Source organism: Fusarium pseudograminearum, chromosome 4, assembly GCF_000303195.2.
Source record: "Fusarium pseudograminearum CS3096 chromosome 4, whole genome shotgun sequence".
In the NCBI taxonomy this organism is placed as follows: Eukaryota; Fungi; Ascomycota; class Sordariomycetes; order Hypocreales; family Nectriaceae; genus Fusarium; species Fusarium pseudograminearum.
The window spans coordinates 5,921,653-5,935,951 of NC_031954.1; the positions used below are offsets into that span (position 1 = coordinate 5,921,653).

Here is a 14,299-nt window from a genome sequence, read left to right on the forward strand (position 1 = left end):
TCATCAAGATCGTACTGGGGTGGATTGATCGCTGCTGGTTCTTGACCACCATCAATCATTTCAAGCTGCTTCAACAGGCTCGTCTTCTCAATCACACGATGCCAGCCTCAGTTATACAAACACAGGAACAGCCTTGACGTTCTATATGATCAGTCATATGTTGCCTTGAAATTACAGGTCATGGTCTGGATTGCCATTGACATGGATGCTGGAAGGATATATCTAAAATAGTCGAAGAAAGCGGCAAGCAAGCCTGTGCACTTGTATGTCATTATGTTTGCCTCGTGATGGTAAATATTCGACAGCACCAAATGACAATGCCGCCAGCTACGTATTTGTTTGAGTTTCGTTTATGAGCTTCTTCTATGGCATCGTCTAGATCTCGATCGCATATACTACCACTTTTGGGAAATGCAATCCGCGGCAAATGCAAGTACACCCACGGCTAGCAGCGTTTCTTACTTTCTTTCATGTCTACAAATTCAAAGAAACGCCCAGTCAAGAGTATCACCACAGATAGACAGTATCACAAAGCCAAGAATTGATTTCTCATAAACAAGGATTTGTTAGAGAACTGTCGCAGATATTACGTTCACAATGCAATGGACGCTGTGATTCATCTGTTGGTTTGAGCAAGTGCAGGCTGATTGGCGACTGCCGCTTCCCGCCTTCTGCCTCCTGCCCCGCGGTCGGGCTCTTGCCGTAGAGGTCCTGGGAATCAGAAAGGTTGCTGCTGGAAGCCTAAGAGACGGAATTAGTAGGTCAGTTTACGTCATTCACATCAGACACCTTGGGCTGTTTATTTTTGTACCCCAAAACATAGAGGCCAACCTCACTGGAGGTATTTTTCAGGGTGCGCCTTCCGTATGTACTCGACCAGTACGCATCACGTCACACAACCTTCCTAAGAAATTCGTAGGTACGGAAAGGGAAACAGCGGATTTTAGTGAACATCCTACCTGGGCCGCTTCACCAACTTCGCCCTCATCTCCTTTCCCATTCTCATCAATCCTGGGCATCCCGCAATTCAGCGCGCGACCACAAAGCGGTTATTGAGGCTGCGCGCCTTTACTGTTGTCTTTACCCTGCAAGCTCGCTGCCAGGCAAACAAAGACCGTGTGCTTGGCTGGATGCATCTTCCCACTCTTCACTCACTTATCGTTTCTTCAAACCGCATCACAAGAAAGGAAACAACAAACGTCTGATTCATGCTGGCGCAACAGGAGTGCAGCCTCTCCACGTTATCCCAGTCCTCACTTGCTGTCTTATCGGCTATTTAGACCGGACCATTCTTTTCACTTGCAATCCGGATACTAATTAATTTTCTCTCACGGGTTATCTTTTCAGCATTATTCTGGACCAGATCTGCCTGCTACTACTCGCACGGCGTTGTCCAAAAAGAACAAGTTGTCTGTTGACTTTCTCAACCTCACTCCGACCATGTCGAACGATCCTCCGGTCAGTATCATGCGATATCCCATCCTCGGAATTTGACTAACAAACTACATAGACCGCGTTCCCCTGGGAATGCAGAGATAAGGAGGACCAGGCAAAAGACGACTTCACCCATCCCCACCGCCGTGTCAACCAGTCTCTTGCTGACGAGAACATGAGACTGAAGCGCATCTTACGCGAAAATGGCATTTCTTGGTCTTCTGTCTCGTTGAACCACATGCAACAATCCAATCCCCTCAAGCGCAAGACCCGTTCTTCCATGCCCAATCAAGCTCCTTACCTTCCCATGGAAGTTATCCTCCGGATCCTCAAGTTCGCTATGAAATCTCCCACCCCAATCGTGGACCCTTTGTCCCCCCTCACACCTGAGAACCTGTCTGATAAGGAGAAAGCGCAGGGCAACCAGATTGCCATCCATTTTCTGGCCACCTGCAAAGCTCTCCATGTCGAAGGCACTCGGTTTTTGTGGGAGTCCAACCACTTTACTTTTACAACTCCTCGAGCCGTGCGCATCTTTGCCGACCTCCCTGCGAAATTTCGTCAGGGCATCACCCATGTGAACTTCCGTATCATCGCACGATACTATGACGACCAACCAGCTCGCCGACACAAACTTGACCGCTGCTATCATTCCGATCTGAAGAAGGACCATCACTTGAAGGTCCAGCAGCGTTCTACCGAATCTCCTCTTGTCCGTGGAGGTTTCCGGTGCTACACTTGGAACCAGGTTGTCGACTTCCTCGAGGGGCTTCGTGCACCCTTCGATCCGAGTTACCGAAACAGGAAGCTACCACGACCAAAAATGCTCCCGTCTCTGGTTTCCCTCCGACTCGACCTCGTCAATTTCTCTGACACGCTTCTCCCTTTTAGTGGTGCTGAGTTGCATGACATTTGCTCCCACGAGTTCGGCTGCACCTTGAATGAACTTCAAGTCACGGGCATGCCATTTGACGACACTGGCTTGAAGGCCTCCGTTGAATTGAGCGGCATGCTCAAGGATGAAGGACTGTATCTTGACGGTCCGGCCTCGTACATGGCGCGCTCCAAGTACCTTCAACGTCTCCGAGGGAAGAAATGGTGCGCCAGGGTGATAAGGGCTTGGAAGCCCGATGATGATGAGGACAGTGAAGAGGATGAGGACACATTTCACAGCCACTCGCGTGCTACCAGGCTTGGAGTCTTGCCTCCCGCACCGAGTGAAGAAGGGCATCCATCCTCAGACCGCGACGAGGAAACCGTCATCTGGAAACGAGTTCCTATCTCTCGAGACGTCGAGAAGCGCGACTGGATCCAATTTTCTCGTTCTAGCGGATACGAGATTGGCGGCGTCGACTGGGACGACGACGAAGAGGGTATCTGCCCCTGCTGCGGAGACACCCACTCGGGCACGTCCATCCTGGAGTATTTGATGGACGAAGAGTAGGCTGACAGGAGTCAGCATGACCACTCACCTGTGGCCAGAATCTTGGCGTTGAAAAATGGGCGTTGAAAAAAGGGAAGCAGCGAAGGGGAGGCGATGATTATGTCTTTATGTCACCACACATGACTAGATACCCCGGGAGCGATGGCTGCTAATTTTTTGAGGAAATGAAACGGAGTTGACGGTCTGAAGGCCGCTCAGTGTATTTACTTCGTCTGAATCTCCCACGTACCTACCCAGGTTGAAAGACCTAGAAAAGGTCTCGTCGGATTTCATGGGCATGGATGCAGGACAAAATGGCAATTCCTAGATACTTATGTCAAACACACAAGGATCACACCTGTAACACATGAGTGAGTGCATGTTCGCTTCGCTTGCGATCTTGGGTGCCAATCTGCCATACAAAAAACATCTAAGAGCAAGGTCGCGTGGCCCAATGGCAAGGCGTCTGACTACGAATCAGAAGATTCTGGGTTCGATCCCCAGCGTGATCATTTCTTTTTACACTTGATACTTATTCTGATCAAGTGTAGGTCATCAACGAGACATACATAGACTGATCTACTATATTCCGTCTCTTATTCTTCCATCGGCCAATCTTTTTGATACCCTAAGGCCATATCACTTTTATCCAACACATGCACGCGGGTTAACAGGTCATCGAGGAAATAGTTTCATTTTCTATCTTTCGTCTCAAATCTTCAAATCTTGGCTTCTGGTGGTGACAAGCCCTCCAGCAAGCTTTCCTTTCATCTCCATCCAACGACCTGGAGCCGGCCGCAGGGGGAAGGAATGATATACGAAAAAGGCAAACGCAAACATGAATACACATTAGCGACTAGCGCAACTCCTTTCCACGTGGGAAGGAGATTATCTCGCAGCGAGACGCCGAAATCTACATGCGTATGTTTTCCAAGAACCGAACAGTCGAAAAACCGTCTCGAGGTCGCACTGACACAAGATACAGCATGTTGTGATTTAGCGGCAGGTCAATGACCGCTTGAGACATACGAACGTTATATGAACGTGATAAAATAAGACATAGGGCTCAATGGCCACATAAAGGAAAAGAAATGGTCAAGTTAATGACAAGAAGTTCAAAATGGAGTAAATCATCCACCAGAAGAGTGAAAAATCGTGAGCAGACCATAATGCTCGAGCCTCTCCGTGGTATCGCAGAACGCCGGTCCTTTTAATACTGTTTCATACGGCCTCATCACCTGCAGTAAGCGGCTTAATAAGCCTGGCCAGGGACGGGCTTTCTGTTGAGTGAGCCTGAAGAAGTTGGCCCTTGAGAAGGATTCATGGGGCTGGGTCCAGGAGGATTGTTTCTTCGGTTCACTCCGCTGGGGCTTTGAGAACGTCCACCAGCGGGCCCGGGTGACTGAGAGCGAGGTCCAGGGCTCATGGGTCCGCCACCTGGTGGTCCATTACGGGGACCAGGCGATTGTGATCGGGGTCCGGGGCTCATGCGACCTTGAGGGGGGCCTTGGAAAGGTCCAGGAGACTGGACGCGGGGTCCGGGGCCCATTTGAGGGCGACCAGGGGGTCCCATGGGTGATTGAGGGCGTCCGCCGTTGGGTCCCATAGGCCCGGGTCCACGGGGAGGGCCGCCTTTGACAGGAGGACCTGGTCGAGGACCGTTTTGCGCAGGACGAGGCTTCACGGGGCGAGTTGATAGACAAGTTCGAGGAACAACACCTTGTCGAGATCGGTCAAGTCGGATGCAGAGCGCCTGGATTATAGTTAGTATAATTCAAGCAAAAAAATACAATAGGGAATACACTTACCCAGCCGTCATCGTATTCGTGAAGGAGTCGGACAAGGTCACCAGCGTTCAGTTCCAGTTCATCGTCCATAGTAGGCTTGAAGTCGAGTTGCACGCGGTGGACAGCCGAGGTAGCAGGTCCTCCAGCAGCTGCAATGGCGGCTGCACCGCCAGAAGGACTCTCGGGAGCACCACCTGTAGCAGAAGTATTGCTGTAGTCGGTACCGGCAGGGCTGCCAGGGATGGCTGCCATAGGGGCGCTAGGAATTGTCAGGTCAAGTTGAGGTGGGCCATCCTTGCGTATCGATGTCTTGCGGGCGACTGCTGCAGCTCCAACTCCGGCAGCAACAGCGGCTCCAGTGGCGGTGACGGGATTTTCAAAGGGCGATTGAGGTGAGACAGAGGCCGAGACACCGATGGCTGAATTTTCGGATAGTGGACTAGGAGAAGCACGGTGGACAGAGGCAGTTTCCTCTTGAACAGGCGAGGGGACACGCTCAGCCTGTGAGCCGAAGGGGTTCGCAGGATCAACGCTCTGAGCTGTAGACGGGCGTTCCCAGGCACTACCGCCGGGAGTTCGTGGTGACAAAGGACCATTGGCTGAAGGAGAAGTAGAAGCAGGCACAGCTAGAGCCAAGGCAGCACCCTTGCTTGAGCGCTTCTGGTTTTCGATACCGTTCCAGTTAGGGAGGAATTGAGTGACGGGTCGGAGGCTAACACGAGGAGCCTGCGCATCTGCGCGGACGGACGAGGTGTCGGGCTCAAAAGGTTCAGGGCTCATGGATCGACGCACGGCAGCAGCGGCAGCCATGGGAGGAGCAGCACCACCACGACCAACCATTGGGCCATGAAGCTTCTCATCATCGTTCTCGAGTCGTTCCATCTCGGCCTGCTTGCGACGCTTGGAGAAGACAAAGAATATCAGTAATCCCATGGCGAGAAGTCCGCCTAGAACACCAAAAGCAATTCCAGCCTTGGCTCCTGCGCTGGTGCCGGTAGCATCAGGAACAGAAGTAGAGCTGGGGAGACTGGAGGTTCCAGAAATGTCGGCCACCTCATCGATGGTTGTGGAGGCAGAGGCGGCGCCTGTTGCCTTGGCTAGGATGGATTCGATAGACTGGGACTCGGTTGGGTGACTGATAACGGTAGGAATAGATGAGGCCTCGTTACTGCTGGTGACTTGAGCGCGAGTTCTGGTGGGCTTGATGGTCGAGCTCTCCTTCTCGGTTGTGTCGTTTTCGGCCTCACTGCGAGACTTGGCCTCTTCAGCAGCCTTTTTCTTGGCAGCCTCTTCCTGTTCCTTCTTCTCTTGCTCTTTTTCCTTCTCTTCCTCCTCTTCCTCTTCCTCGGCCTTTTCTTGAGCGGCCTTCTTCTTGGCCTCTTCTTGAGCCTTCTCCTTGGCCTCTTGGGCCTTCTCTCTAGCTTCTTCGGCTTCCTTTTCTTTTTCAGCCGCTTCTTCCTTCTTCTTTTCCTCGGCCTCCTTCTTCTTGTCATCGTCGTCTTCATCATCTTCATGGTCGTCCTTTGAAGAACCTGTGGGTTCAGGCTCACTGCCCACTGTCTTGTATCCACCAATAGCTCCTTCAAATGTCGCCTCAATAGTCTTGAAGACGGTCTTTACTGCTTCTACAACAAGTTAGACAATCATCATCGACCAGATACTTATATTTTCAAATCGATTGTGAATGAGATGTAAACAAGTTAGATACTTACGAGGTTCTCGCTTCTCGACATCGCGCTTCGAAGCGTCGGCAGAGACGTCAATCTCATGGGCAATGTTGCCGAATCCGAAAAGCCCATCGGCTCTCCGGTGCACATGCAAGTGCTGAAGATGCATAATTACTGGATTTTCGAAGGTCGAATAACAACAACCTTGGTTGGTGATAACGGTTTACACTAAGCGCGTCTGTCTTCCCGACAAAATATATCGTCTTTAATGAGAGGAATTCGCGGGGCTGGTCGCTAAGTATGCTGGAATGAAGGGCGTTGTAAAAGATGGCGGGAACAATGACAGTATTTCTCAAGGGTTTTTGAAGACCAGTATCTTTGTTCGGGTGGCTGCGATGATGTCTCAGATGAGAACAGCAGGGGTTTGCGTCGGTAGTGAAAGTGATGTAAAAGCGCAAGTTCAATTGCTAGTTACGGCGTAAAACGTAAAAAGTATTGAACCGGCTGCCAAATGAGTGTAAGATGTGTTAGAGAAAGCAATAATTATTACGATTATCGCTTTAGGCACACGGCGGGCGATTTTGCAAAAACGCGCGGTGGAAACGAATGGACGAACTGAACTCGGCACGGGCTACAGCAAAAAAGATGAAGCGACCGCGTGAAGAAACAGTTCATAAATTGAACAATCTCAAGGGCTTGTGAGAGTGAGTAAAAAGAAAGGTGCAGAATAGAAAAGGCGGACGTGGGTGGATAAAGGCGAAGAGAGAGAGAGAGAGAGAGAGGCGAGGAGAAGGGGAACCTAGGATCAGGAGCGGAGTGCTGGGGCTAAACAAGGCCCCCGGACTTCGCCCAAGTCTGATAGGGCCAACCGAGGCCTGGGCTGGCAGAGCATGGGCAGCAGAGCTGAACCTGGCAGCGGCAGGGCATTGATCGTGTATCTCGGGGTATCTTGCTCTGGTAATTGCACTGGAAAACAGGCCCTGTTTGCCTGGCGTTTCATATTGAACCAGCTTTACGGTACATGGTAGTACAAGTTGACATTGACCTCAGTCCTTTGTCAGAATGAATGCATTCTCTGAATAGTACGACAGACACAGCCTGTGCTCTCTATGTCTGACGAAAAGCAAACTGCCTTACTAACCCACCTATTTACTTTCAAAGGAAAACGGAGATGCACGAGACAACACAGTCCTTCCTTGTTCAAAAAAAGCACCATACACTAGAAGAGGCACATTGTTCCAAAATTAACCTGCCATTGATGCAGCCACCTCAAGATTCAAACTGTATCGTGTCGTGTAAGCCTGTGAGCGTCGATAAGAATGACTTGAAATTGCTAGGTAATAAATGAGGCAAGGCGCGGTTTCCACCCGCTTGACTTCATTGAATGCTATGCATAATTAGATGATGATCAGCAGAGGTGCTCGGAGCCAAGGGATCGAGCGAGTTTGTGATTTGTAGGCGAAGACAAGAACAAAAAAAACCCGCTCTCAAGGTAGCGAAGCCTGATCCTTGCCTGCAGCTTCCGCTTCCTTACTTCTGATGAAGCTCGCTGCATGTCCAGTATTAGCCAGGGGGTTAGGCGCGTTTACGGGGATTAGAGACAGGGGGCTTGTGCTACTGACGCCAGATGTCAGGGACAAAAGCATAATGATTGGCTGTGGCTGTTCCACTATCTTTGCTTAGCCAGGAACCGCCAGGAAACTGGCCAATCCGGTGATAAGCTTGAAGAGGCGTGGCTTTGGTAGCTCTTTAGCACCTCAAGCCAAGCTCCAACGTCTCCTCATTTAATAAACCCTGGCTCAAATTGCCCGATTTTATTAAAATTATCCCACACACTCGCTCTTATTATTCTCCTTTTTATGGATGCATTATCGAATGTTAATCGATTAGCTCAAATGAATCCGATCGATGTTTATCTTCAGCAATTGTTTCCATGTCTTGTCTTGTCGTGACGTCTTTGGTCTTGGATTGATGAAAGTGGACAAAGACCGCTCACGCTCAGTCACTCACTAGTAGGTGTCCCAGGTTACGGTAGATCTTCTTCATGTTTACGAAACAGCGGGGCCATGTTTCTTGGTGCTGCAGCTCAATAAACAACTCCATGTTTTGCCTCCCGTCACAGAGACTCTGGCCTAAACCTGACGAGCCGAGTCGCAACATGCACGGACGGTCCGAGCTCGGTTTACGGAAGCGTCCTGATCTTGGTGTTGCTTCCGAAGAGTTGCCCATATTTTTATCGAAGGAATTACTATTTTAAAAGAAACAAACTGACTCCTTTGTTTTCCAGGTGCCGCATTGACTGACTCCAGTCGAAACAACTGGAGACGTCTGTCTGTGCATGCTCCGTCGATCCGCTTGCTTCTCTTGATGTGTCCACCAGCTCGCCAGCTTGCCTCTTGTTAGCCTGTATACCGCAAAGATGCAACTATCTCGTGCATCAATATCACCTGATCCGCGATACGAGATAATAATCACATCAGAGCAATGCTGGGTAAAGTGTCGTGCACAACAATATTCACAAATCTACAAAAGATGTGCAAACATACGATACGATTAAACACAACGTTGTCCCCCAAAGTCAATTTCCAGCCGGTTACATCGTTCAGCGTCACTGTTTCATCCTCGGCCTTTATCACTCTGTTGGTGGTTACCGCGTGTGGCTTGTTGTCCAACATCTTTATTTACTTAGACCCTGTCACGTCAGCAATCCTTGACTTGCCAAATTCATATTAGTCTTGCATTGGATACTGTCAATTTGAGAAAGAAGCTCGGGTATCTAAATGCCACGAGACTCATCTCGCCTCTGTTTCGAAATACCTAGTATTTCCATCACCTGCCGCCAAAAAGGTGTCAGTCACTACGTATATGTGCCGCTTCCGTCATTACTACTACGTACCTAGTTGTCGTATGTTTAGGTAACAAAGAGTGGCTGGTCTGAAACGGTTCAGCTCAGAGAGTGATCGCCGTGGTCTTAGACATGTCATTCCACTCACGCTTTCCAGTTGTCTTAATTCCAGACTGAACGATCTACCGACAGTCCGTCTTAGCAAATACTTCCAATCCAAGGGGCCATTTAAACTACATTCCCGATGAGTTCATGTGTATACAATGTGTCGAACTTCGGTAAAGAAGGATCCTGTAACCATATGCCAGCTGATGGTTGTTAAATTACCATCATCTGGTATCTTACTAGTCCAGTGTCATGCAACAACTCCCTGGCTCGGTGTGCCGACAAGGCTAAATACGTATTCGGCCATCATTTAAATCACATAACGGCCCAGACAGCCCTGTTAAAGGTGTTGTAATACGATTCGTGGAATTTATGAATCTAGAAAGCGCAGACCATCCATTGAACACGTCGAGGTTGTAAGTCAAGTTCGCCATATGCCTCTATGTAGATATATGCAAATATGTAGATAATAAATACATTCATGCCTGAATCCAAGCAGCCAGTTACCTGGTCAATAGTTGACATGTCGCAATAATCAATACAAGACCAGGCAAACGCTCGCTATGCCGAGTCAATACCCTGGGTATAGTATAATGCATCACCTTCGCAAACCAAGCTCCCGCCTATTCCTCTTCACATGGAGTCCTCCATCTGCTTACTTCTGGTCTTGACCCAATTGTCCTTATCAGGTTGTCCGCCCTGAGCCTCGAGGCCCATCCCTCTCTCTACCCATTCTTTACTCTCCATGTGTCGAAGTCGACTAAGAGCTCGGGCGAATGCAAAAGCTTCCTCCGTACCGGCAAAAAGATTTGAGTCCTTGAGTTTGTCAACGTTGTGCACCAAGTCGTGATTGTCAGCAGCTTTCTCGGCGTCGGCGCCCTTCACACCTTGCTTCATCAAGCTTTCCGCAATCTCGTCGCGGGACACGAATAGCTCTGACAAAGGCTTTTCGGTCGTCAAGACGAGCTTGGCGTTGCCCTCGTATACAACGTCAATAAATGTGATGAACCGACGTGCAAGATCTCGCTGCTGGTGAGTCATGCCGGGAATATCAGTGACGATAAATGCCTCGTAAGAGCGGACAAGCTCGATAAAGTCAGCAGCAGACTTTGGTTGTCGGATCAGCTCGTCGAAAGTGAACCACGCTGCTCGTCCACTGACTCTGGGGACATAGATTTCGCGGCCCCAGACCTTCTGGATCTCAGGTCGAGGCTCTGGTTGCTCGGGGTCGCCAAGGAACCGGAACCATTTCTCGGCGTGTGCTTGGGCGTGAGTGTCGAGCGACGTGTAGTATACATCAGATGGCGGTCGGGGGATCTTTCGGTAGTCTGTTGGGGAATCTAGGTTGATAACATGTAGGCGATTTTTGAGAAGCTCAATGGCTGGGATAAAAGACTCTCGCTGAACGCCGTTCTTATACAGCTCGTCAGGCTTTCTGTTGGATGTCGTCACGAGCACTACACCGTTTGCCATGAGAGATTCTAGTAATCTTTGAAATGTCAGAATTATACGACTTGTCTGGGTAGGGGCACCCGTACCTTCGCAAAATCATGGCGTCTGCGACATCAGTACATTGAAACTCGTCGAAGCAGAGAACATTGCCCTGTTGAGCAATATCGGCTGCGACATATGGCACACCATCGATATCGTTCCCATGCTCCATCTTGAACTTGTGCAGTCGCTTGTGCACATCTTGCATGAAGTTGTTGAAATGGATGCGACTTTTTGATTTGACAGACGGCGGCAGAGTGTCGTATAATAGGTCCATCAACATGGTCTTGCCGCAGCCAACGTCACCATGAAGATATAAGCCTTTGGGTAGGTTGCTAGAAATCGTTCCAATGGCTGATTTCTTGCCACTCGAGCCAAAGAGGGACGAGAATATGGATTTCTTGGTGGGCTTGAGGGATTCTATGGTGGGATGCTCAACGGGCGGGGCGTCATATTGTTCCAGTTCATGATACAGGTTTTGGAAGTTTTGAATAATTCCTTGGCTTTGTCAGTGTTCTTAGGTTCAATAATGTATATAGTTCAGCTATGCTCACCTCTTTGGTGCTCATCGTTCCGCAACCTCCCCGCCGCGACCCTTCTGTCGTACTCTGGAATTGGACCTCCGCCGTGGATAGGCTCGGCGTCGACTACTGTGGCCATAGATCGAGAGCGGTTGGGACATGATGTTGATATGTTTGCGCCTTGAATTGCAAGTTCTGCTCGGATTTTTCGACAACATGAGCCTGTTCTCAAGGCATGTGACGTTGCGGTCGTCCGAAACGTCCTCGCATATCTGCCGCTATCCGTCAAGGGTCCAACGACCCGAGCATGACGGATAACGGTGTTGCACCTCAGTGCGCCGCGCATATTGATTGCATACAAGTGCTGATTCTCGGTTCTTGAGTCGCTCGCGATCAATCGCTAGTTCGTTTCTAAGAAAACACTTGAGTTGCGACAAGTAAATCGAGGAGCAGAGCTTGTGAGTCCGCTATTGAATTGACGATGGAGGTGGGCCGGATTTAGAATTGATCTCCGGAGTTCGTCTTCCTTGGACCCGAGGCCTGCCAATTCCCGCGATGATGATACCCGCAGTTTAAGCGACGTCATATCACATTGCCGAGGTTCGCTAACATGATGGCTTATCAATCTCTTATTCCGATCTAAATGGGCTTACCCTATATGAACATTCCAGAATTGGACCGCATTTTCGAAGGGTCAGCTGCCTACTAGAAACTTTCTTTCACACGATGATCAATGCTGTCACTTTGTGCTTTCTCGTCAATATTGCTAACAAAAGCTCTCATGCTTGATTCGTGCGTTGAAGTTGGGAATAAACGATCAGTCAGTTTGTGTCGTGGAGCATGCCGAACGAACTCCGGTGGTGGACATTTTGGCAAGTGATTAATCGCGATGGGACGAATTAAATTAAAATGGTAGTATTAAAAAAAATGCGATTGTGCAAATTGGAATAACGAATGTCGGTTGGTAATTGGAAATGCGACTGGTGATGGATGAGTGGTCCCCTGTCTATTTCATCTGTAGTAACTATCTTGGAACGTTCCTGTGAACAGTCATCGCTCTAGTCAGAGATATGTATGCAAATATGAGGCTCTTCAGATTAAACTTGACTACATTCGATTCAATGCGCGATGAGAAAGTTGACACCGTAAAAGAACAGACAACAGCAGCAAGCAGTATACAAAGCACCGAAACTCTTCAGTAACCAGCAACGCTATATTGGTGTAAAGAATCTATATATAGGATCCCAAGTTTGTGATTATTGATCCCTCTAATTACTCCAGCTGTCATAGACCCAGCTCCAAACAATATCATGAAATTCATATCGCATTTTGACGTTATTAAACCACCCAAATTAAGCCATAATATAAGCCAGACCAATGGCGGCAACAACACCAGCGAAAGGAGCACCGATGATACCGGCTGCGTTGTTGTCGTCCTTGCTACCAGAGGACTTGCCAGAGCCCTTGTCGTTGCTATCATCCGATTTGGCATCATCCGAGTCAACAAGCTCGCCACCAAATGCTTTCTTGCCGGGGTTAACACCGGAGCTCAGCTCGGAAGCACGCTTCTTGTAGTCGGAAAGAGTTTTGTTCTTGTCAGGGTTGATGATACCGACCATGCCAGAAGGGCACTCCTTGCCCTGAGAAGAGTAGAAAGGAGTAGGGTCGGTGTCATTGATGGTGACCTGGAAAACCTTGTCCTACAAAACGTGTTAGCTAATACGTAAAAGCCATACGAGGCGTTGCAACTTACGGCAGATCCAGAGTCAGTGGGAAGGAAACCGGAAAAGAAACCACTGCCGAGATCAAGGGGAGAGCAAGGATAGCGGTAGTCGCCAGCAACGACGCTGTGGTTCTTGGGCTCAAAGTGGAATTCGAGGACATCGCCCTTCTCAGCCTCGACCTCCTCGGGGTCGAACTTGTCATCGCTGGTGGCTGTGATCTTGATGGTCTTGGCGGTAGCCAGGTAGGCCATAGCAGCCGAGGCGAACAGAGTCTTGAGAGAAGGCATATTGATTGAAGAGGCTGTGCAAAAGTGTGTAGTTCGGAAAGATGTGGCGGGTATGAGCACAAGTTTGAGACAGAGATTAGTTGTAGAGTGATGAATTAAGAGTTGCAAGACACTGTCAACGTGTAACACTTGTATATATAGGTATATAAAAAGAAAAGCCTGAGATCAGGTCAGAATCGCCTGTTGCCCAGCAGCCCCTTATCCAGGCAGTTTTTCTGTGTCACCTCTTACATGGACCCATTGATGCACAGATCCCGTTTCCTAACGAGACCGCCAAGAGACGCTTCTGACCAAGGAGAAGCGCAATGATTTTTCTTTCCAACGGTGGAGGATTCGCTGGTTGATCGGATATATCTGCCGTTGAGGCCCCTGTTTACTTGTGACCCGGCAACCAGAAAAGTGTGCAGGGATATGTCGTACAGGTTACCCTGGAGTCTATGGCAGCTCGTTCCATACAGGATTGCGAGAACCATCAACAAACAATTTACTTTATTTCTACTTTTCATGTAATCACATGAGGAACACCTGTTAGAAGAAGACATAATGTGGTGAGATGCCTTACGATATACTGATATATCTATCTGTCCTATGTGAGGTTGAGGATAAACATTGTATCCCTCAGTGCAGGGGAGAAACGATAACGGGTTTCAAAAGACGGTGTCGAGCTATCCTTGCTGCTGATCTATAAACATCAATATAGACATAATTCAAAGCTTGATTGACCGCTCTCAAACACAGACACATGTACAAGACACAAACTACCTACATAGGTTGGGATGTCATAAAAGACGACGCTCCCGAATGACATAAACAGAGCCAGGAATCCACAACAAACTGCGGGAGCTACCTTCAGTAACGTCTCAACGGCTGCTAGTCGTAGTTTGTGGTATTTCTCGCAACAAGACAAGGCTTCAGTCTAACCAAGCCCAAAGTTTATTCCCTAGCTAACTATCCTGTAGCCGCCCCCATCTTGGGCTGTCCCGCGACTCAGTTCTGTCTTCCGTCTTGACTAACT

The 14,299-nt window shown here is 49.1% G+C and overlaps 4 protein-coding genes across 4 annotated transcripts, besides 3 other annotated features; 1 reads left to right on the forward strand and 3 right to left on the reverse strand.

Annotated features, from left to right (window-relative positions):
- Nucleotides 1–1,440: 1,440 nt before the first annotated feature.
- On the forward strand, nt 1,441–2,878 carry FPSE_05906 (uncharacterized protein; the record flags this gene model as incomplete). The annotated part of the gene is made up of 2 exons (XM_009259024.1): nt 1,441–1,458; nt 1,511–2,878. 2 exons carry the CDS (start codon nt 1,441–1,443, stop codon nt 2,876–2,878), a joined length of 1,386 nt encoding a protein of 461 aa, XP_009257299.1.
- Nucleotides 2,879–4,109: 1,231 nt separating this feature from the next.
- On the reverse strand, nt 4,110–6,480 carry FPSE_05905 (uncharacterized protein; the record flags this gene model as incomplete). The annotated part of the gene is made up of 3 exons (XM_009259023.1): nt 4,110–4,610; nt 4,666–6,269; nt 6,357–6,480. 3 exons carry the CDS (start codon nt 6,478–6,480, stop codon nt 4,110–4,112), a joined length of 2,229 nt encoding a protein of 742 aa, XP_009257298.1.
- Nucleotides 5,931–5,991: a repeat region.
- Nucleotides 6,010–6,156: a repeat region.
- Nucleotides 6,481–7,071: 591 nt separating the features above from the next.
- Nucleotides 7,072–7,093: a microsatellite.
- A 2,478-nt stretch (nt 7,094–9,571) lies between these two features.
- FPSE_05904 (uncharacterized protein) lies at nt 9,572–11,619 on the reverse strand (the record flags this gene model as incomplete). The annotated part of the gene is made up of 5 exons (XM_009259022.1): nt 9,572–9,598; nt 9,655–9,701; nt 9,921–10,750; nt 10,800–11,250; nt 11,307–11,619. 5 exons carry the CDS (start codon nt 11,617–11,619, stop codon nt 9,572–9,574), a joined length of 1,668 nt encoding a protein of 555 aa, XP_009257297.1.
- Nucleotides 11,620–12,625: 1,006 nt separating this feature from the next.
- Nucleotides 12,626–13,284, reverse strand: FPSE_05903 (uncharacterized protein; the record flags this gene model as incomplete). The annotated part of the gene is made up of 2 exons (XM_009259021.1): nt 12,626–12,973; nt 13,027–13,284. 2 exons carry the CDS (start codon nt 13,282–13,284, stop codon nt 12,626–12,628), a joined length of 606 nt encoding a protein of 201 aa, XP_009257296.1.
- Between the last annotated feature and the right edge of the window lie 1,015 nt (nt 13,285–14,299).